This window comes from Acinonyx jubatus, chromosome C1, assembly GCF_027475565.1.
Source record: "Acinonyx jubatus isolate Ajub_Pintada_27869175 chromosome C1, VMU_Ajub_asm_v1.0, whole genome shotgun sequence".
Classification (NCBI taxonomy): domain Eukaryota; kingdom Metazoa; phylum Chordata; class Mammalia; order Carnivora; family Felidae; genus Acinonyx; species Acinonyx jubatus.
In genome coordinates, this window is record NC_069381.1 from 25,305,417 (window position 1) to 25,328,895 (window position 23,479).

The window sequence follows — 23,479 nt, forward strand, 5'->3', positions numbered from 1 at the left end:
GTTATTTGGCACATAAAGTTTTACTGTGGATTGATTGTACATTTTATTAACATAAAAGAATCCTCTTTTAAATTTCCTTATGAGACTTGAGAGAAATTCTTAAATTTATGACAAACTGATTTCATTTTTCTGTGCTTTACCATTTTTGTTCCTGGCCTCCATTCCATTTTTTAATTGGGTGATCCTGTTTTTCATCTCGGTTTAATCTTTCCTCATCTTGGATTGCTCAGTTTTCATTATTGCCTATTTTTGGGTCATAAATATGATATTCTCTCAAATCCTGTTAAGAATACAAATTAGGAGCTTTTAAAGTTTTACTTCTTTGTTGCTTACAGAGGGGCAATTAGCTCACACTCTTCAGACCAGTCCCCTTCTTCTGATCTCTGGAATATTTATACATATCCCGTTAATTTTCTTGTTAGCACACCATCACAGAGGGAGAATAAAATAGGAGAATGGAAATGCCCAGTGGTGTCTAGAGGGGAACGGAGGAATTAGCGAGAAAAGGGCATAGCAGGAGTTCTGCTCCTGGTGCTAAAGTATGCGTGTGTGATTGTGGCAGCCTCTTTTCTGATGAGCCTGACCACTTTTGTTAGGCATTGCCCTACTTTATCTGACTTGCTGACAGAAGCCAAGTCAAGCCCAGCGCGTCCTGCTGAGAGGGAATCGTGGCTCTGTGTGGTCTCTCACACCTAGCACACTTCTGGAAGAGCTAATGGTATTGAGATCTGGTCCAGGCCAACAGTACATGGCATGTCCTTGGCTCCAGGCTCTGCTGCTCTGACTTAGGTGGCCTTAGATGTGATTTCCTTATGGGTTTTGGCACTGAGTCCATGGGCAGGATTCACTTCAGGTACATGAATCATACTTTGATTAGGCCCTTTCTCAACGTGGGTTCTTTTTTGGATATTCCATTTGGCGAAAATTCTTTTAAGCTATATGTGAAATGTGCCCTTGCCTAATTTCCATGGGTGAGGGCACTTTCCCCTGCATTTGTATCCTTTTAGTCATTTCAGTGGGGACCTGTGCAGGATGGTTTCATATACATATATACACATGTGTTTCATTTGCCATCTTCAGCTGGAGGGTATCTTTCCATACCATTGCAATTTAGAGGCCCTTCCTATCTTACTGAGGTCAGATCAAAATTTTGGTGGGGGCCAAAATAAAAGGAATTGGGTAATTAGGGGAGATAAGCTGAAGTATGTATAGGGGCGTGGTTTAAGGGATTTTCGGTAATTAAAGGTAAGACACAGATCAGGGGTCACAAATGCAAGTCAAGAGTCACTCCATGGGTCAGGATTACAAGACTATATGGAAAGATTGGAAGGTTGATCAGATGTATGATATATTGTATCTTGGGCAATAAATAAGGTGTGGAGGAGGTGACAGGTCAGGAGTTCCTTGGTGTGCACCGGGATTTCTTTGCAGGGAAAGGCAAGGCCTCAGGGTGAGGAATTTGCCAGTGTTCCGGCAGATGGGTGAGTTCCAGCACAGCAAGAACAAGGTGTTCTTGGAGCTGACTGGTGTGCTGGGCTCCTCCTGCACACGTTCCTGTCAAGGACGACCAGAGTCACAGGCTGGCACAGCAGTGCCGCTACGGCTGACACGGGTGCACGGCCATTCTGGAGACTATTTGGGAAACCAAACTGTGGGTTTCTTTTACTTCTGAAACAGTTTTGTACCTGTTCATGTCCCAGGTTCTCCCTCAGGAGGACCAGGATCTGAGGAAAAGAGTTAGAGCAGGAAGGGATGACATGAAGCCATCCCATCTCCCTTGGTGCCTTGCCCTCCCTTCCCCAGGTTCCATTCTATAGGAGTTATGGGGGCACAGGGTCCCATGAGTGGCCTTTGTGCCATGTCAGAGCCATAGCCCAGCCTTCTGAGGGGGACACTCAGGAGGCCTGGGCACAGCAGGAAGAAGGTCATTGGCAAGAAGGCGGAGCCCACTATTAGAAGGCTGGGTGGCAGGACCAGCTGGGCAGATGGCTCTAAGACAAAGTCTGAAGACTGGGAACATCCCCCAATAAAACAGGAATTCATCCTTCTCTCTCCACAACCCTGCAGGACTACCTGGGGTCCTGCATCCTATTCAAGTCCTCCCTGACCTCTGACCTGGGTTTTATGGCCTGTGTCTCTCCCTTCTTACCCTGAGTGCCTCAAAAAGTCTCTCTCCTCTCATTTGAGCTGCTCACCTGATCCTAAGACACCACATGGACAGGGTAATTGGGTGTGCACACCTGTTGACCATGTCTTAGGTGCTTCTTTGAATTTAGACCACCCTGGTGAAGAGGCTCAGGTAGCCGCCACACTCCATGTGACCTCTGGCAGCCAAGGAGTCCTTCTGCTGATCCTATCAGGCCACACGCACAGAACTGCTGCTATATTCCCTTTAAAACCTGAAAATTATGTCTCCAGAATTCTTTTCACTGCAGGGTTGGCAATGACCTTCATGCAAGAAGGGCTCTGCATTTCACCAATTCCATCTGCAGCTCTGAAGAGAAGAAATCACCTTGGCCTTGCTGACCCCGGTTATATCCTCTGAAGATCCGGTGTTGATGATGAACAAATGGATGGAGAGAGGTGAGGTCTGGGGGATGCCTGAAGACATGGCCCTTGGAAATTATAAAGTCTTGTATATTGCTCACTTAAAAGGAGATGCACTGTTTTTCTGTCTGGGGAGCTCAGAGGTTGCAAAGTAGAGCTTAAGAAGCCAATGACTGGGGTGGGGGAGCCTGGGTGGCTTGGTCAGTTAAGCATCCGACTTCAGCTCAGGTCATGATCTCATAGTTTGTGGGTTCAAGCCCTGCGTTGGGCTCTGTGCTGATAGCTCGGAGCCTTGGAGCCTGCTTCAGATTCTGTGTCTCCCTCTCCCTCTGCCCCTCCCTTGCTCATGCTGTCTCTCTCTGTCTCTCAAAAATAAATAAATGTTAAAAAAAATTAAAAAAAAAAAAAAAAGAAGCCAGTGACTGGGCCCTGATCCCCCTGGGCTGCTTCACATATTTTATTTCAGGCATACCTGGTCCCAATTGGTCACCTCATGGGTTCAAGGATAATCAGTTTAGAGTGAGAAACACCCTCCAAATGCATGTGCACACCCACACCCACACCCACTCATGTACCCCAGCAAACACATGCCCTAGAGAATGAGTCAAGAATATCATCTCTGCTTAAAAAGCACAGTACATTCATCATATCCAGAGAGAATCCTAAGGGATGGGGATCACTTAATGGTTGCTCTTTGGATTTTTCAGAGTAGTGACCTCTGATTGTTTCTAATGTCAAGACTTCTCTGGCTATGGGGAATAAAACTGTATTAGGATAAGCTAAAAAAGTTTCTTGGCATTGGATGAAAATGGACAACTCTGTGTGAGGTTTCCCTTATAATCCATTTTAATAAGGCAGCTCGTTGACAAATTCTCCAGAGTCCATGCTTTGATTACACACATACTCACACACCATACATTACTGGAGATACACATTAATCACCTACACACAAAGAAATACAAATTGTACGTGTGCTCAGTGTCATAACAATCCATAATCAAGCACCGTCACTTCTTTAAATCCACTTTCTTTAACTCTGCTGCCACACATGGGCCAGCACCATGGCATACTGAGCTGCTGAAACAGCCCTGCTAGTCTACAGAAACATATCCTCAAGACATACCCAGATGCACATGCACAAAATACACTAAGACAAGTCTGCACAAACAATGGTCCCTTGAACCAAGCAAACACATAGACTCAGATTCATACACACGTGGATATGTATATATGAAGGATCTACATCCACAAACACATATCTACACAAATGCACATGCACATACACACGCACACATGCACAATCTATGAGCTCTTCACTATCCAGCATGATGGTCAGAGTCACGATGAAAAACCTGACCCAATGGCCACTCCAAATGAATTTATTATTAGTATTATTATTTATCATGCAGTCAACCCGTACTCTACCACCTATGTATTTGAGAACAGTCAAGTCCTAAGCAAAGTCTAAAGTCACATTCTTAGACCTTCACGGACCGTTCTGTTTTGGGTTCTCACTTTCTCCCAGACAAGTGAGGACAATATCCTGGAACTCAGGAGGGAAGAAGAAAGCTTGGGTCATTCACACAGAGAGAAACAAGTAGGTGCTGAGCACACTTTTGTATACCGTAACTCACATCCTCTATGAAATCTATCAGTTTTACCTTGAGCACATCTCCTTCAGACAGTTCAAATGTCCTGGCTTTCAGCTGAATGCCCTTCCCCAGCTGGGTCTGGATGGAGTAGATGCATTCATGGTTGTTATTGTAGTTCACAGGAAAGTTGGGGGACAGCAGTGTACCCTGAGTGCCCGTGACTGAATTCCCACACTCAGCTGGAAAGAGAATCACAATAATCACAAATTAACCCCCATCAGCCACATGTGGAAAACAACTTACAGCGCTGGAGAACCTCACAAAGATGGCACGTTGTTTGCCTGTCTATCTGCCCGAATGCCTGTTTCTCTGTCCATTTGTCTGCCGGCCTATAGGACTGCATAGCAAAGTTTTTTTTAAAGTACCTGCCCATCTGTAGGCATTTTAAAGAAATTCTGCCCAATTTCTTTCTCTGTCTTATTCTGTGTGTCTGTTTCTCATCGGCAAGAATAGAGATTACCCCACCAGGCATCCTGTACTTTCTTAGTGGCATGAGGCAGCCCTTCTCCACACCTGTTCATACAGTATCACAGCAGCAGAATGATTGAGGGGGATGGCAGGGAGGATGGGGGTGGTCAAGTGAGGAGAGACGGCAGGATAGAAACTCAGAGGGGGTGAAAACTGAGTAAGTATTGCTAGCATCCTCCAAACTTTACAAGGATTATTTCAATCATTAGTCACAACAACCAACCCCATAAGGTGGGCATAATTATCATCCCTGTTTTAAAAATAAAGGATCTGGTACTTAACCATTTAGATCAATTCTCTCCATTCACCGAGAGGAGGGGGCTGAGAGCCCAACCCTCCTGGTCCTGGAATTTAAGGCCGCTGAGGCTTTGGAAAAGGTTTTAGCATAGACCCACTGAAACCCTGTTTCATTTGACAGCTAATGAATTCACACCTTCCTCTTGAAGTCTTTTCCTCCTCCTCCAGAATGAGTCATTCTTTCCCCATTACTCCCATATCTTTATTTATAGCAGTCACCACATTTTACTTCACCTATTTGTTAACATTTCCGTCTCCTCCACTGTCGATCCTCTAGGATGTGGTCACATTTCTCTATGCCCAACACCCACTCAGTGCCAGGGTAGGGCAGGCATGAGCAGATGAAAGGGGAGGTAGCTCGGTGGCAGGGGAGGGCTGCAGAACCCTGCAATTATCTCTCTCGGGTGTTTAATAGTTGTAGATCCTCTCCCTGTGCTTCCCTATATCAGAGTGCCTACCATATTGCACCCTGATTGCTTCTTACTTGCTGGCATCTTCCACCTAAACTGTGAGTTACTTGAGGGCTCGGGTCATGCTTAATGAATCTATGAACTTCCAAGGCTCAGCCCAGATTGTCTGTAAAATAAATATTTGCCAAATGAATGAATGAATGAATATGGAGGACACTGACCTCAGAAGATGTACCATCCTAAAAATAATTAGGTTCCAGAAGGATGTAAATACAAGTCCAGATGGCAGGCACATTATTTGTCTGGACATATGGAGAATTTGGAGCATGTCTTGAATCTCTGGGGTTGACAGTAGCAAGTCTGCTTTCTCCAAACTATCCCTCAGTATCCCTATTCTAGGCACAGTATTTGCTGGAAGGGCTCTGAGGTCAATCAATGGGCCACCGACCAATGCACCACCTAGTTAACCCTAATTGTCCTAAGCCTGAAGTGTACTGGGCTAAGGCAGTGTAGATGGAACTTGTGATACAGAGTTGAGCCTCTTGTGGTCTTGGTTTATATTCTTGTGTCCCTCAGGCTGCTCCTTAGACCTTTGAAGACCATGTCTGTGTTCTACAACAGGCCCTTAGTTTTTCAATGGACCCTACTCCCTGGGCTCTGTCCAGTTCAGGACAGCTTCAGTTTCCTAGTTTACATAAGCCATTACTATGAATTAAATGTTCACGATCCTGTGCCAAATCCGTATGTTGAAGCCTTAATCTATAATGTGATGGTATTTGGAGGTGCGGCCCTTGGCATGTGATTGGGATTAGTGACCGTATAAGCTGAAGAACTGACCAGAGCCCTGTCTCTGCCTTGTAAGGATACAGCAAAAAGGTTGCCTCCCGCAAGCTAGGAGAGGACCTTCACTAGACATTGAATCTCCTGGCACCTTCCATCTTGGGTGGCTTGGGCTCCAGAACCATGAGAAATAAATATTTAGTGTTTAAGCCACCCATGGCATTTTCCTTATAGCAGCCTGAACTGACCAAGACAGCCACCATTTGTCTTAGAGCCTGTTTGCAAAGTGTCCAAATATGCACAATGAATGTGCTGAGCTGGGGCAAAAAACTAAAGCAATAGCAGTGGACAGGCACCCCATGTACATTTTCTGGGTGCCCTGAGATGAGGGCAGGGATTTGGGGAGGGGGTGCTGAAGGCTTTTAGCCATGTTATTATTACTCAGTCATATCACATGGGCAGCACTCTTAAGCAGCTCTCCATTGTTTCTGGGGTGAAGCATTATTCCCCTCCATCTAGGGAGAGGCCTGTGGAGCAGTGAGATGAGCATGAACAGCCAAGTTATATCAACACTCTGAACCTCGCTCTCTTCATCTGCCTTCATCTGGGCAATAATAGCATCTGTATAAGACTATAGAGAATAAATACATGAGATTTTATGATAAAATAAGTGACCATATGAGGATTGGTCAGCATATAGTAGGCCCTCAACAAGCGTTATTCCTCCTCTCTTTCCCCATCTATCCCAGGTGAATCTACGTGGCTTACCTGATTCCATCTGGAGCCTTAACTGCCTGTGCTCTGGGACTGGCAGACAGCCCAAGAAGCTTCTTGGGAAGTGTGCATTAGCTGCCCAGTGTTCACGGCACCCTCGCTATTCCTGATGCCTCTTGCCCTCTGCCTAGTTCCTAAATTTGGCTTCCCTTAAGCATGGGCTTTGGCATGTTATGGGACACCTTTCCTGGTCTTGGCTTCCAGCACAACTGCTCTGTGCTCATCTCTGCCTCAGCATGCCCCTCTCCTCTTGCCCACCACCCAACACCTTTATGAGGAGGGACACAGAGCTGGTAGCTTCAGATGGGGCCAGTCCTTGGCTGACCACCAGAGCCTGGCTCCCTGCCAGGGCTTTTGTCTTGGGCACCGGGGAGGGTACAGGAAGGTAAAGGGACAAGACATTTGCTTCTGGGAGAATTTCCAAAGTAACAGGGGAGGTGAGCAGATGCACTGAAAAGCCAAACACAAGTATAAATGGAAACAAACTGTGCCGGAGAAACAAACAGTCATATGCACAGGAAAGTCCTGCCACTGACTGTGGCATCTGCGACTTCTGTCGTCCCCATCAGGAGAGGTCTCATTAAGGGCAGGGGCTGTGTCTTATCCATCAGTCTGGGGCTCTGGAGGCAGAGGGTTTGCTCTTCTCCATCACACCAGGGCTCCCAAGGACAGAGACATGTCTCCTGCTGCAGATTGGGTCCCCTGGAGTCAGGGCTGTCTCTTCCACATCAAGTTCAAGGGTCCCTGAGGTCAGGGGCTGTGTCACCCTATCACACCATGAATTAGAGACCAGAGCTGTTCATCTCCTTCACAGCTGGGAATGTCTCCTGGTAACACTGTGTGGGTTAAGTTATCCAATTTACACCCACAGTGCATGTAGCAACTGGGAGCATCCCCAGGGTGGGCTTTCCCATGATACCTCCAGCCTGAGGCTCTGTTGCAGGGCTGGTGGTAATTAGAGGTGATTATAATTGCCGTGCATTATTAATAACACACGAAACAGAAGACAAATGTAATAATGAAAATATTGTGAGGTGTCATGAACAAACAGTAATTGGAATAAGAAGTTAAAGAATGAATTTATGTAATGAGATCAATGAGGCAAGAGCTTAAGGAGTGTGTGCATCTGTGGTCCTGAATAATCCCATTCAAGAAAGATTTTCCCCAGAATTACTTAGCTGAGGATGTTTTCCTGGAGAAGGAATGAGTTTCTGGTAGCTGGAGAAAAATTGAATGCACATGGGGGAATGTGTAGGTCTGAATGTGTGTGCTTCAGTGTGTGCCCGGGTCAGGGTGCGTGGATGCTGTTGGTGGGGGGGGGGAGGGGTAGTTACAGGAGAAAGGATAAACTCTGGGATTATTTAATGGATCCAAATGGAATTTTGCATCCATGTGTCTTCAGGTTTGCTCTCTGAGATTGTGAGAGGTTATTGGTTATTGATAGATAACAATAAAAAGGTTACTGGCAGAATGATGATAATTATACAGCACCCCATTGGGCTTATGTAAATTATGTCATCTAAACTGGAATAAAGCCTGTGAGTTGAACATTGTTATCTCTGTTTTAGAAATGAGGAAGCTGAGGCTGAGGGGGTTTGGTGGCCTGCCTAAGATCTAACAGCTGGGAAGTGGCTGAGCAGAGACCCGACCTTGAACCTGTGTGACCATACAGGCCCAGCCAGGCCCATCTTGCCAGCCTGTTTACAATTGTCCTCCACAGAGCCCCAGGCTCCACAGGGATGTCTCAGGCAAGGCTGACCTCAGGGCTCCTGTTTCAGTCAGTCACTGCTGCTTCCAGCTATGGGGTATATTGGGGTTTCATGCGAGATTTCACGGGACGCATGGGTTCTATGCTAACAGCTGGCATGGTAAGCACTCCACTATCTAGCCTGTGTTCCATCCAGCCCTGTGTAGCAAGCGCTGAGCAAGCAGAGCCATCAACTTTATAAACGAGGGACAGCCAGCAATTGTCCCTGCTCCCTGGGCTATCATCCTACTTCTCTCCACCCCTGGAGCCTGGAGCTCTGAACAGCCTCCAGAGCCTGGCAAGGAGGTCAGGCCTCCCACCCAACGCCCCAGTGCAGGCAAAAGTGTGTGCTCAGGCAGTCCTCAAACCCAGGCCTATTGGCCTTTTGGCCCATATGTGTTTCGCTACCTCATACCAATCGACTAAAGTTTGGCCCACCCCATTAGTGAAGCAAAATGAAAGCACGTGACCACCTACCAACACACCTTGGCAGAGGCGAACTCCACAGGCGCCGTCTGCCCCCCAGGCACGTGATGCGGGCTGTGCCCTCCAGACGGTACCCGGGGAAGCAGGAGAAGGTCAAGGTGTCGCCTACGCCAAACTGTAAGCCCTTCCGGATGCTGTAGGCTGGGACCTCAGGCTCTTCGCAGGGCTCCAAGTCATATTCTGGAAAAGCAGCAGGAGAGCTGGGGTCAGACACAGAATATGGAAACATATAGACACAAACAGTGGGGAGTAAGGAGCCAGAGATAAAGACAGAGGTACAGAATATATGCACACTGACCCACAAAAGGTAAAGAGAAAAGAAGAGAGACCCCAAGATGAACAGGGATGAGAGAGACATACAGTGAGGTGAGGAACACAGTGCTTTGGGCTGTGGGGATGCCTCATACTGCAAGCAGAGAGAGGACACAGTGTTTCTGGAAACATGCTTCCTGGGAGTATTTATGAGGTTCCTCATGACTTGACCCTTCCCTCCTCTGTCCCTTCATCTCCATATTAACCCCAGTCCTCAGGGCTTGAAGACTTTCCAGCCTCTCTCTCCCTAGGCACTGACCCAGATAAATTCAATCTGCTTGGTTCTAGAGGGTCAGTATGTATGACCCAGCCGAAGGCAACTTACACCCGGAGAAAGAATCCAAATGCTTCACTCAAAGCTATGTCGGTAACACTGACACTTGAGGCAGATGGCAAGCATGATGGGGTGGCATTTATCAGCCAGGGATCTGCCCAATACTTCTAGTGGTGGCACAGAAATGACAATTTCAATTGTTCCCCAAGGGTATCTCCCTCTGGGACACAGTCCCTGGGGCTCTATTTGGTAAAGAGAAGGAGGGTCTCTTAGATGGGAGGAGACACAGTGGCTGGATATGTCCCACTGGCCAGACTGGCCCAGGCACATGGCAGGTGGCTTCTGCTGGAGGGACAGCATGGGATTAAGCTGGCCATGTCCCAGTTCCTAGAGACCATATATCTCTTTCCTGTCCTGGGGAAATCCATGCGATGAGAAGGGGGTTCTGGGAGGCAATGGCACAAGAGTGGTGGGAGTAATTGGGACAAGAAGAATGAAGGGTCCTCTTTTCTCCCTGAATACTAAATTAAAGAGCTTTCTTTTCAGGGTTCCTAAACACAGAGATAAATGTCTATTGCTACTAAATTAGCATTGGTGAAGAAGTCCCCAAATGATACTCAAATACTCCAATATGTTAATTTCAAATCCCCTTACTTTTTTTTTTTTAATTGCTGGGATTGTGAAACAGTGGAAGTGAAATCAGGAGAAGAATCAGGAGTTACTAGGGTAGGAAGGGACCTCTTAGTCCAACCAGTTGGGTAGGTGATTTTCAGAGTGAATCTTAAACACCTTCAGGGAAGGAGAGTCCCCCAAAAACCCGCTTCCCAGCCCATTACAGGGAGGTCTGTCCTTGTGTCTAACCCAGCTATCTTTTGCTGCAGCAGTGAGGTCATTCTCCCAGAGATTGGAAAGTGGATCGATATCCATGGGCTGAGAAGACCAGAGGCTGGCAGCAGAGGGAGAGGCAGAATGTTCTGCCATCATTTCCCCCAGGGGACCTGACATGCTTTACCTGCAAAGGTGATGTTGAATCCTTCATAGGACATGGAGAAATCGGAGATGAAGCGGACCTGGGCAGTGAAGTTGCCATAGAGTCCAGCGCTGATGGGGGCTGGCAACCTTGAGCCGGTCAGCTGCCTCAGGGGCTGGGAGAAGCTGCCATTCTCAGTGATGAGGAGGTAGTCATGGCCACTCTCCAGGTGGAAGGTGTGGAATGTGAAGAACACACCTGCCAAGAGACCGGAAGGGTCCGGGTGACAAAGTGAGATGGCTGAAGCAGCCCAGATACAAGACAGGATCTGCACAAAGATTTGTGAACCTGTATCAGTGAGTAGGACTGCGAGCATGAACTGATCGATACATACAGGTGAACAGGAATGATTGCACCCAAATGAACCAGAACATGCCGCTGTCCATAAGTCAGGGAGAAGGACAACTGCTTTATGGCCGTCAAATTTGAAAGGGAGACTTATGGCTAGATCCATGAGAATGCCTCATAGCCTTTCTTCATTCACTGATTCACTCACTAATTTTCAACAAGTATTTGTATATTTGATGGGTGCTTCCTATGGGCTGGGATCCAGGGTCAGGTAGGTGCAAGGGGATATGATATACAAGACATTAAACAAGTAGCTAAGGGTTAAGCTACTTGTAGCTACTTCTAAACTACTAAGCTACTAAGTAGCTCAGTTGGTTAAGTGTCTGACTTTGGCTCAGGTCATGATCTCACAGTTCGTGAGTTCTAGCCATGTGTCAGGATCTGTGCTGACAACTCAGAGCCTGGAGCCTGCTTCGGATTCTGTGTCTCCCTCTCTCTGCCCCTCCCCTTCTTGTGCTCTGTCTCTCTATCAAAAATAAATAAACATTAAAAAAAATAAGCTACAGTTCAGAGTGACATGCTATATTGAACATAGTTCAGAATGTGCTAGGGGCAGACTGGAAAGCACTAAAGAAAAACAGTAATATTCACTAACGTTTCTGTGTGTCACCAAGCCGTGTGTTTTAGTTGCCCTGTAGCTGGTCCCTATCAATTGGAAGAGAAGATATGAAACCCAGTTAATCCCACCAATGACATAAGTATGATTATTTTCATCTCCATTTGACACCCAAGGAAACTGAAGCACAAAGAGATAAAGTCACTTGTCCAGGGTCAGCCAGCTGGCAGGTGGCAGAGCTGGGATCTGAAGCGCAGTTTGGCTGTAGGGGTTGACCGAGAAGGTTTTAGCTTCTCAAGCTATAGAGAGAGAGCAGGCAGTAACAGTGGCCAGGTGGTGAGGCAGGTCAGGTGGTGAGAAAGATGGGGTGGCAGGATCTTAACACCCAAAGCAACTCTTGAACTCATCCAGATGGCAGTTGTGTGTGGGTGGGCGTGTGTGTACATGCAGGCCCACCCACACGTCAGCATGCCTATGGGAATACATGCCTTGGATGTGCTAAGGGCAGGTGCTTGGGTAGACTAGGGGGGCTGGGTCCACCTGCTATTAAAAGTCCGTGGACCAGTAGCATGGGCATTGCCCAAAAGCTTGTTAGAAATGCAGAATCTCAGTCTCTACCACAGACCTTCTGAATCAGAATGTGCATGCTAACAAGATGCCCAAGAGATTTGTAGGCACATAAAAGTTTGAGGAATACTTCTCTAGATAATTACTGACAGGCTTTTGATAAATGATGGTTGGATCCAAGCTCTTCATTCTAAAACAGTTTAGATGTTTTCATATTTTTGCTTCTCTGTTGACAGGAGCTGGTGACCCCAGAGTATTTGGGATTCTATGGGGGTGGGTGGGCAGGGGAAACAGAGCCCCACAGAGGTGGTAGAGCCAGGCATGCAGCTTGTAATGCCCTGTGCCCAGACAACTGAGATGCATCTATTTATTTCCTCAAAGAAGCAGATCCTAAGCACATACTAAGTGCCAGGCCTGAGCTAAGCCCTGAGAAAAATCTCCCAGTTTAGTGGAGGAGACAGACACATCAATAGTGAGAGTCCAGAATGGGGGCATAGAAGAAGAGTGGCAATTACGCCTGGAGGGTTGGGAAGAGTTCTTTGGCATGAGGGATGTGAGCGTTTTGGAGACACACAGGTATGTGTGCCCACGTGTATCCTATACTCTCAATACATTAACATGTGTGCACATGAGAAACCATTCTCAGTCTACAGAGTTTGGGAAAAGGCTTGGTGGAATATATGTCCTTTCCTCTGGGCCAGAGCACGGGTTGGGCGGAGATTGGGTCAGACACAGTAGAAGGAGTCAAGAGTTGATTAAGCCCTAAACCCCACACTCTGTTCTTTAGCGTGCACACACAGCCCCTCCATAGGAATAAACATTTGGCTGGCATTCTAAGGATGAGTAAACAACTGAGACGGAGCCCCTAGGTCTCCCAGCTGTGCTGATTGCTTGGGGCTCTTTTGGCCATTGTGAGGAAATGAAGACATTGTCACAGGGACAGAGAGGCCCCATGTTGGGGCTTGAATCCAGATTTGGTGTGATGGATGCACACACAAACCAACACTTGACCGGAGTCACCATGCAGGAGCCTATGACAGACGTGGATACCATGCCGAAGCACACATTCAGAGCTGTGGAAAAGGCATGGGCTTTGGGGGGGGGTGGTGGTGACAGACCTAGATCTACAGCCTGTCCACCAGCTAGAGGGTCTGGGCCAGTTGTTCAGCACGTCCTGAGTTCTAGTCTCCTCCACTCTAACATGCGGGTGATAGCATCTCCTCATAGATGACATTTAATTCTCGGAGCGAGGCATGACTGGGCTAGCAGATGCAAAGCCCACAGCATGGTGCCTGGCACATAGTAGGTGCTCTCTTTGCTCAACTCATCTCTCAGGCAGCTTTAATGGTTAAAAAAAATGTCAGTTCCAGGGTCTCAGCAAGGGCACGTTCTTTGGACTCCTGAATTGGCCGTTCCCTTTGGCTGGGAAATCGAATAATTCTGAATTTCACACAGGTTAGAGTTTCCCCAGCTGTTCCTCTGTCTGCTGAAGATCAATCAGAGTCAGTGACCTAATGGATCTGTCAACCTGAGACACTCTTACAGGCACTGCCCTCTGGAGAAGGGTCTTGGTTCAGTTTAATTCAATTCATATAAATATTTCTTGAGTTCCTGATGTGCCAGGCATAGAGCCAGAACCTGGGGAAGCTGCAGGAAACAAGGAAGGCAGACATGTCTCTCAAAGATCTGAGAGTCTTCAGGGGGAGACAGAAAATGGAGCTGCAAGTTGTGTACTGTGTGGCAAAGTATGAGAGCTGGGAAGTATAGCATCATGTGGGAGCCCATGGAGGGGAACCCAACTCACACTCAGGGCTGGAGAAAGGGGGTCAGGAAGGCTCATTAAAGGAAGTGAGTTCAGAAGATGAAGAGCTGGCCACACAAGAGGGTTGGTGGAGACGGTGCAGGGGGAGAAAGTGTTCCAGAGAGAAGAAAATCATTTCAATGCACAAAGCTCTAGAGGACAACAAAAGCCTGGGAAGCTTCAGGAACTGAAAGAGTTTCAGTGTAGCTAGAATGCAGTGTCTACAGGGCTCTGAAGGAGGCTGAGAGAGGTGAGCAAGGGCTGTAGGATCATGCCAGCTATTTTACAATTTAGAGCTCCATGCTAAGGCTTTGGTGAAGCCTTTAAATGCTTCTAAGGAAGAAGTGACCTTGCCATACATCAGTGACCCCTTGTTGATTCTCTGCCTGGAACTCCTTTCATCCTGGCTGATTTTTGCTCATCCTTGAAGACTGGCCTAAGTCTCAACCCCAGGACGCCTACCTAACCAAGCTCTAGGCTGGCCTCTGGATGTTTCCCACCCCTATCTGCTCTTGGCCGTGGTACATTAGACTGTCTGTCTCTACCACTAGACTATAACCTTCGTGAAGGCAGCAAAGCCAGAGTGGCTTGTTCTTCTGGGTTTTCCTAGCACCCAGTGTGAGTTCAAGTATAAAATAAGCATTTATTAAATATTTGTTTAATTGCATTGACTTCTAGGCAAAGACACACATAGAAAGCCAAGGGGAAACACACAGCCCTATAAATTACAGGGGGTTGTTCCTTTAGGGATCACGAGGGGCTGCCTTTCTTTCCCTCTTGATACCATGGAGGAGCTCCTGGCTCCTGCAGTGGCCAATGCTGGCCCAGACCTGGTGGAAACAGCTCTGCAGGGTGAACAAGGACTCTGTTCCTCTCCTCAGGAACAATACTGTGGGGAGAAGGGGACAACGGGCCCTCTGACTGCCCTGACTGCCTGGAGGTTCCTGTCTTCCCAAGAAGCCCCATGTCATCCTAACCCCAGCTAGGTCAGGCCTATTAAAGGCAAGAGTGAAAGAAAGCACTTAAGTACACATGGTGGGACTTTATTTTTCTTTCAAATTTTCTTTCTTTATACAAATAGTATAGTTTACATGTAATACATGTTTATTGCTCAAAACTAGAAAAAAACCGAGAAGATAAAAATAAGAGAGTAATAGCACTAACATCTTGGGATAGATCTTTTCAGACAGTTTTCTATGCACATATCCTTGTTTATTTTTTATAAACTGAATATATTCTTTTGGGAAACATCTCTTTCGACTTAACAACATATTGCAACTACCTCTGTGGGTCTTTAAATATTCTTTCACATTATGCCTTTTAGAGGCTGCACATACAATGCAATAATTATATACAGGTACTCTATGTTTATTTAACATTTCCTTATTGATGGACATTTGAGTAGCTAACTAATCTTCCAAGTAACAAAGTGTTTTAGGAGGTGTCCTTGTAGCTGAATCTTGATGTACTGTTGTACTTATTTTTTTTCCATATAAATTCCAAAAGAGGAATTGCTGGGTCCAAAGGCATGTATATTTTGAAGGCTTTCGATTCACATCACGGAACCATTATCCAGAAAGTGTCAACCATTTCACACAATGTCAGCATTGAAGAAGAGCAGTTGTGTCTCTACAATGTCTCCCACACTGTTATGATTTTCTCTGCTGACTTGAAAAAAGACATGGTGTTTAATTACTCATTCAGTTTTCTTTTCTTTAATTATGAGTGGGGTCAATGTCCTTTCATTTGTCTTTCTTCTATCATGAAGCACTTATCACTTTGCTTATTTTACAGGTGTAGGGACCAGGTATATTCTCCTTAAAGATTTTTAGGAGCTCTTTGATGCATCAGGTTGGTAATCTTTATTTGATTATACACGTTGAAACTAATTCTGTCCACTTACTATCTGAATTTTCTATGGCTTATTTTTACATAAATCCATTTAAAGTTTTATTTAATCAAATATAACATAGTTTTTGCATTTTTGGATTCTGCTTTCAGTGTTACTCTTTATAGTACGTCTCTACCTGAGGTTAGATTTTCATGTTCTTCTAGTACTGGAATTCATGTGGTTAAATGTATGAGGTCTGTTTGCTTCTTTTCTTTTTTTCCCCAAGTGTTTAAGCCTACTGTTTTAAAACCATTTATTAAATAATCCATCCTCTCTTCAATGGATTGGAAATGACACTTTAATTATATACTACAAACTGTCTCTTTCTCACTCACACACACAAAGGACTATGCGTGTGTGTGCGTGCACAAACTCTCTCACACACACACTCACTCACACACATACACAAAGGAATCTACTTCTGGACCTTTATACTCCCCCATTGATATGTGTGTCCACGCCGATACTCATACCACATCATTAAAATTATTTTAGCCGATAACAACACTTTAATATCTGGAAGAGTTACTCTTCTTTTAAAAATTTTTCTTGGCTTTTCTACATGTTAACTCTTCCGGACAGAGGTTCTTATTCAACAGCATGCATCAGAATTACTAGTGAAGTGTTCTAAAATCAAAGATGCTTATTTTCCACCTCCAATGTAGAGAATCAAAATCTCCAGGGTGCAGTCTAAGCATTAATATATTTGCTGAAGTGCAGAGGGGTTAAGAACCATGACTCTGGATGAACTTCAGAATAAGCTCTGAGGGTAGAAGCCATGTCTGCCTGGTTACTGCTTATTCCCAGCCCCAGTGTCTGCAACATGGGTGGCATTCCATCAATATTTGTTGAATCAAAGACTATATTATTTACTGTTTATTTTTAACCAGAACCCCTAATTTGAACATGGGTTTCCAAAGATCATTCATGGTAGGGAAGTTGAGGTAACACTCCAGCCTGGTGAGGAATATGAAAACATGGCACCTGAGGAACAGTTGAGCTATGTAAGAAAAGGATCACTGGGTCCAGTTTCTGAAGGGTGGACATGGGGGAAGGGAGCAGGTGTATCCTATGTTCCTCTAGGACACAGAACAAGGAAAAATTTTCAGGAATACCTAAAAAGCTATTAGGAGGGGTCAGACCCATCAAAAAATGACAGCAGGTGCCCATCTGCTAAATGGGTTGGCCACCTTCCCACCACTGGGGGTGTTCAGGCAGACGGTGTGGTGCCATCTTGTAGAAGGCAACTCAAGAAGATTCCTGCATTAGGTAGGGTGATCTCTATGATCTCTTCTGGCATGGGGATTTCAGATTCTTAAAAATATTTATGGAATGAATTCTGTTGATTCAAAGAGATATGAAGCTTCTGGGAGTTTCCTTGCTGATGAGAAAAATTCAGTCTAAGCCCTGTGGTCACTACATAGGGAGATCCCCATGGAAGTCACATCGACCTGGGGAACATGGGGCCCTGACCAGGTCACATCCCAATACTTGCTGTAGGCCTAACCACTCACCCTTGCCATGTGATGTTTCGATAATCCAGGTGCAGTTCAAGTTGTTGGGGTAGAAGTCGGGAAACCCTGGTGACAAGATGGTCCCACTGGAGCCTTGAATGAAGCCACCACAGAGTGCTATGAGAGTGAAGAAGGTGGTCAAAGACTGGAGTGGCTTGGGGAGCTCCCCCACCCCAACCAATCTTCCTGGGAACTTGGGAGCCATCTCCTCTCCACCCCCAGCCCTCACTGATGGAGTGGGAGAGTCAGTGCCCCTGCCAGCTCCTTTTTTTCATGGCAGGAAAGGAATCCACTACCTAAGCACCCCCATACAGTGTATCTCACCTTCACAGCTGGGCAGGGCCCGGCTCCACTGGAAGTTAGGCTCACACTCCAGGGGCTCCCCATCACTTAATGTGTAGCCTGAGTCACAGCTGAAGGTCACCAGAGCACCCACATAGAAGTCATTTCCATGGCGCTGCCCATTTACAGGGATCCCTGGATCCAGACAATGGTCTGACTGCAGTGTTATAGCTGGAAAAGAGAGCCCACAGCTGGAACAGACAGCTCACCATCACCACAGAGAGACCCCAGCCGGCTCACAAAGGGAAGGAGGAGAGAGCCCTGATTTACAGAAAGTTGAAGCTGCTATTTACCCATGCATCAAGCGTGGCTGTCAATATCTGCTGAGAGGGTATTTAAAGACCTGTCTGTCAGAGAAAACAAGTTGGTTCTGTTATTTGTTCATTCATTCATTCATTCATTCATTTAATTAACATAAGTTGAGTGTCCACTACGGTTTAGACACCACACTAAGTCTTAGGGATACAAACATGAGTAAGAAAATGAGGCTTTCCTCATGGCGTTCTCAATCGTGACTTTCTATGTTGGTCTACAAAGAATGGAAGGGACATCCATCTTCTTCAACTGAGGCACCAGAGATGGATGCAGAAGGTGATGAGGGAGGGTGAGGGTGAGCAGGAGATGCCATCGCCTTTTAACCTCACGATCCTCAAACACTCTGTCCCCAGAGAGCCCGGCACAGTGGCACCCAACCACCTGCTCGCAGAGGAAGCCTTGTGGTGTGTAGATCATCAGCTTTCATTGTTTCCAAAGGCTCCCCTCTAAGCTCCCATGGGCTCTGACAGAGGCTGAGAGCAAGGGAGTGCCCCCTCCCCTAGGAGCACAGCCTAACTAAGAAAGCCATGGGGATGGGGCTAAGCTGGAGGCCCGCTGCTGGAACAGTCCTGGGTCCTTTCACCCACTGGAGCCCACCTTGTCATCGGCTTCCCTGCTAAGACTCACTTTCATAGCGGAGCTGGAAGCCGATGTCTGAGTGACTCTTGTCGGTAGAGAAGAGGAGGTAGAGGTAGTTGCTGGTGCTGATGAGGAACTGGGGAACCTGGGTTCCATGGTAAACCCCGATCAAGGGCGCTGAGTATGTCCGTCCATCTCGAACTTCCAGAGTATCATAGTTGACCTCGGTTTTAAATCTGCCAAAGATGGAAATGTAGACTTCTTGAGAAACTCGAGGTTTATTAATTTGCAAATGACAAAAGGCCCTGCCTGACCCAGGGCTTCAGAACAACCAGATTTTGGCTGGCTGGGACATTTAAATACAATAGTGATACAGAAGGGCCTTCTCTACTGCATTTAGCCCCTCCCCCTCCTCCCACGGCTAGGCAGCTCTCTTAGTCCTCCTTGTGGCCTGGACCAAGACTACTTATCTTAAGACCTAGAGATGCAATGACTAGACTCATGGGGGTCAGAAGGATCTAGGCCAGAATTCAGTAAACTATAGCCCAGGGCCAAATCTGTTCTCTAGCCTATTTTTGGACAGCCTAAGAGCTAAGAATGGTTTTTAACATTTATATAGAGGTATGTTTTTAAAAAGCAAAAAATATGCAACAGATAACCACAAATGGCCTACAAAACCTAAAATATTTACTATCGGGCTCTCACGGAAAAGTCTGAGCACTGCCGTTCTAGGCTGGGGATGCTCTGTACAGAAGTTTGTCTTCAAACCTGGGTGACTACTTTCTCTACCCAAGGGAAGCACCTGGGGTGGGAGGGGGAAGTGGGGGCATCTGAGCAGGCTTTGGGTCAGAGGTCAGGAAGGCTGCCCTCCCATATTGCAAATTTCAGAGCTCTGCTCTTCAGATGCCAATGACTACTTCAGTGACTGGTGGGTCTATCTCCCATTCTCCCTCCTTGGGGGTAAGGGAGCCAGAGAGGCTCTGACATCCCAAGTGATACCCCCACCTTCTGCTCACCCCTCTGGTCATAAACAGCACAAACCCCACTACTGAGGTGGGACCAAGGCCAAGGGCAAAGCCAGTGTGGTCTGTCCCCATTCCCCAGGGCAATTTGCTCCAGTGTTCTCTGGCTTGGCTGACATTTCAGCATCGGTGCTGGTCCTTGTCCCTCAACCCCAGGTGCCCTCCCACACCACTCCTTAGAAGACCCCCTTGCTGCTGCCTCCAAGGTTGTGGGTGCAGGTACCTGTCGAAGGTGATTTTGATGGGGTAGCCTGGCTGGGCTTCGATCACCCAGGCACAGCTCAGAGCATCCTTGTAGAAGCCAGGCCAGCCTGGAGATAGGATGGTACCACTGGGTGAAGTCAGATGACCACCGCAGGGGGCTGGGGGACAGAAGGGAGAGAAGGAGTTTTCTTGAGGGGACAAGTGAACAAACAGATAAAAACTCTCTCTATAAAACATATCTGCCAACAAGTATTGTTTTTGTTTTTATGGAGACTTACGTAAACTATATAAGCTGTGAGTTCTGTCTATTGGGATCTTTATAGATACGGCCCACTTACATCATTTGGACTTTTATTAAAGGCCGGAGGGGAGAAATAAAAATAATCCTTTAAACAAAGTCCTCTGCCATTCTGGAGGGGCTGAAGTACAGCTGATATTTGGGTCACACTGGTTTTTCACTTTGTTCCTCGCTCAATCAGCAGGCTTGTGGCAAAGGCAGAGACCAGGCAATCTCCTCATGCCTGGCGTGGTCTGGCACTGGGCAATGGGCAGACCCCGATGCTAGGCTTGGAGCACGAGCACAACCTGTTCTACTATAAGCTCCATGAGGGCAGGGACCTTATTAATGGTCTAATACAAGTTGGGATCCCCAGCATTTAGCCTAGAGCTTGGCACACAGTTATCAGTGATTGCTGCTTGAATGAATAAATGAATGGATGGAAGGTTCATGGCAGGTGGCTCCACAAGACACTGCGTGGTCCAGACACGCCTCTGATCCTGCCACGCCTGTTATCTCAGTCCTTTGGTCTCTCTCTGCCCATCCCTCAGCGTCCCGTCCCCATCCACCTCACCACTGCCTCTCCTGCCTCCATCTCTTGGTCCTTGTGGTGCTCCTTAGAGCTACTCCAGTCCTCCTCCTTCAGGCATGTGGTCAGCTTTCGTCACCCACCCCTTTTCAAGCTATGCTAGGCCACGCGACTGCTTTGCCCAATAAAGTGAGGACAGAAGCAGCACGTGTCATGCCCACGGGGAACCTTTAGGAACCGGTGCACGGTTTGCAGTTTCCTGCCTCAGTGACTGTGAGAGCGTGTCAAGATGGAAGTCCCTCCAAGCTGGGCCTTTAAGTGACTCTGAGGAGTAGAGCCACTGATGACCAGTGTCAAACATGCAGCTCAGGTAGTCTGTGTGAGATATAAACTCCTGTTTTCAAGCCACTGAGATTTAGAGGTTGTATGTCAGTGCAGTCTAACCTAGCCTACCCAGACTAATACACATGCCTCCCCAGGACTACAACTGACACCCACGCTGTGGGCCACTGTCACCACCACTGCCACTCATGGGCTCACACGGACAGTCACGTTCATTCCTCATAAAACACAAACCCTGTAAGGGTGGCGCTATTATCCTCTGCGTTTTACAGCTAAGAGAGGGTTATGGATGTTAAGCAACCAGCCCTGTGTTCCAAGTACTAGGGCCTGGATTCAGACCTAGGAAGACAGCATAAATCCAGAGATCCTAAACTAAGCAGGCTCCCAGTTTTAAAAGAACCTCTGCTTCCCTTGGAATCCCTTGCTATGAAGCTATCAGATGCCAAAAATGCCCTGAACAGGACCAGGAAGGAAATAAAAAGCTATCCACACTTGTATCTCTGCAATATTGTATATGTTTATCTCTAGGTAATCGGTCTCATAAAACATGGTCAAATATACACCTTTCCTTCTCTCAATTCTATAAACTTCTTGGAAACATCTAAAAATAATTGTCAAGAACTCTTCATAGAATGTTACATTAGGAAGTTTAATTAACATGAGATATAATAACAATAATAATCGCACTGGAAGTAGAAACCCATGCCAATGACTTACGATGCTACTTTATGTGTATTATCTCATTGAAAGGCACATGACATTTACACAGTTATTATGCCTATTTTACAGAGGAGAAAACTAAGGCTAAGCAGGCTAAAAGATGAGATCAAGAACTAATGGAGTCAGAGCTGGGATTTCACTTCAAGACCTCTGCCTCTAAATCCCCCTGCGGCACGTAATGGTAGACAGCTGTTAAGTGGCAGGAATGAGCTCACAGGGATTGAGAGTTTATTGTGTGTCAGGGCTTAACGTGGATTATTCTTGTGACAACTGCAACACTAAAAGACAGATACTACTATTATCCTCATTTTATAGGTGGGGATTATCACCCCATTTTCAGTTAAGTTGAGGCTTGGAGGAACTTAAGTAGGAATATAGCATTTATACCAAATATCAAGAGAGTAAAGTGCAACGTGAGGATTGTCACTTCTTGGGTAATCCCAGTTTTCCGGATCCATCCTTGCACCTCCCTGAACCTGCGAGTGTGTTCCCCTGTTTCTCCGATGGACACACGAGACCTTGGAGGTGGAGGGGAGTGGGCCTACTGTTCCGTCCCTGGGGTCTCCATGCAGGTGTTAGCCTCAGCAGAAGCTGGGACTCTCTCTTGGCTTCAATTCAGCAAGGGCCCTGCCTCTTGGGTTGTGGATTGCAATATCCTCACTTACTCTCCAGAAAGCTGTAGCTCACACAGCCGCTTCGGGGCGCAAATCTCAGCAAAACCCCATCTGAAACAGGGAAACCCAGATCCTGCCTTTGCTAGTCACCACTTTGTGTTTCTCCGCTGTGTTGTTTCAGTGCTTTAGCCGGTTCACCTCTTCTTCTGCCCATGTGATGCTCAGATGACCTCTCTATGCATTCAGTCCTTCACACCCGCTGGTTCATTTTCACATGCCAGGGTGACAGGTGCCAGGCACAGAGGAGGCGGGGGAGGGCTCCTGAATGCGATGTGTCTTTAACATTTGAAAAGACGCTCAGTCTCACTCTAACAAAATAGATACTAAAACTACAATGAGAAATGGCTTCTCATCCATACGATAGGCAAAACCCAAATTTAATGACATGTGAGGCTAAGGGAAACCCGGTACGCTAGCACCTTGCTGGTGGAGATGCAAAATAGCCCAACCCCTGGGAAGTGAAATTTGGGAATGCCTAGCAAAACTCTTATGTGTTCGCTCTCTGACCCAGCAATTCTCCTAGAACTCTATCCCAAAGATACACTTGCAAAACTATGACGTGTATACATACAAGGGCTATACAAGGCAGCACTATCTGTGATAGCAAAGGAGTGGAAAGGTCCCAAATGTTCAGCAACGGGGAGCAGGCTGAATGAACTGGGGTATCAACCAGATGTACAATGCAGCTGTGAGCAAGCATGAGGAATATTCTATATAATGCCAGGGAGTGGTCCCCAGAATATATTAGCAAGTGAATAAAAAGCAAGGTAAAGAGGTAAAAAGTAATTGTATGATTCCATTTAGCTAAGAGAGGGGAGGGACACACACACACACACACACACACACACACACACACACACTCATGTTAACAATCGATAACGAATAAGCCAAAAACTCACGATTATCTATGGAGAGGAGGAGGAAAGGGGGTAGAGAAGAAAGGGGTAAAAGCTAGATTTTCTCAGAACATACCTTCTTTTAGGGGTTTCATTTTGGAACTGTGTAACTTTTTTCACCACTA

General features: G+C 46.6%; 1 protein-coding gene across 5 annotated transcripts in view; it reads right to left on the bottom strand.

Annotated features, from left to right (window-relative positions):
* Positions 1-23,479, bottom strand: part of CSMD2 (CUB and Sushi multiple domains 2) — a 595,308-nt gene that overhangs the window by 189,252 nt on the left and 382,577 nt on the right. For all 5 annotated transcript variants that reach the window (XR_008293800.1, XR_008293801.1, XR_008293802.1 and 2 more), the window contains exons 16-22: positions 19,936-20,074; positions 18,739-18,926; positions 17,779-17,967; positions 17,455-17,571; positions 10,760-10,975; positions 9,153-9,341; positions 4,209-4,378 (exon numbers count right to left, since the gene is read on the bottom strand). Coding sequence is in view for 2 of the 5 variants with exons in the window: in XM_027059738.2 (XP_026915539.2) it covers positions 4,209-4,378; positions 9,153-9,341; positions 10,760-10,975; positions 17,455-17,571; positions 17,779-17,967; positions 18,739-18,926; positions 19,936-20,074 (1,208 nt within the window). In the remaining 3 variants the exon portion in view is untranslated. The remainder of the gene's footprint in view (positions 1-4,208; positions 4,379-9,152; positions 9,342-10,759; positions 10,976-17,454; positions 17,572-17,778; positions 17,968-18,738; positions 18,927-19,935; positions 20,075-23,479) is intronic.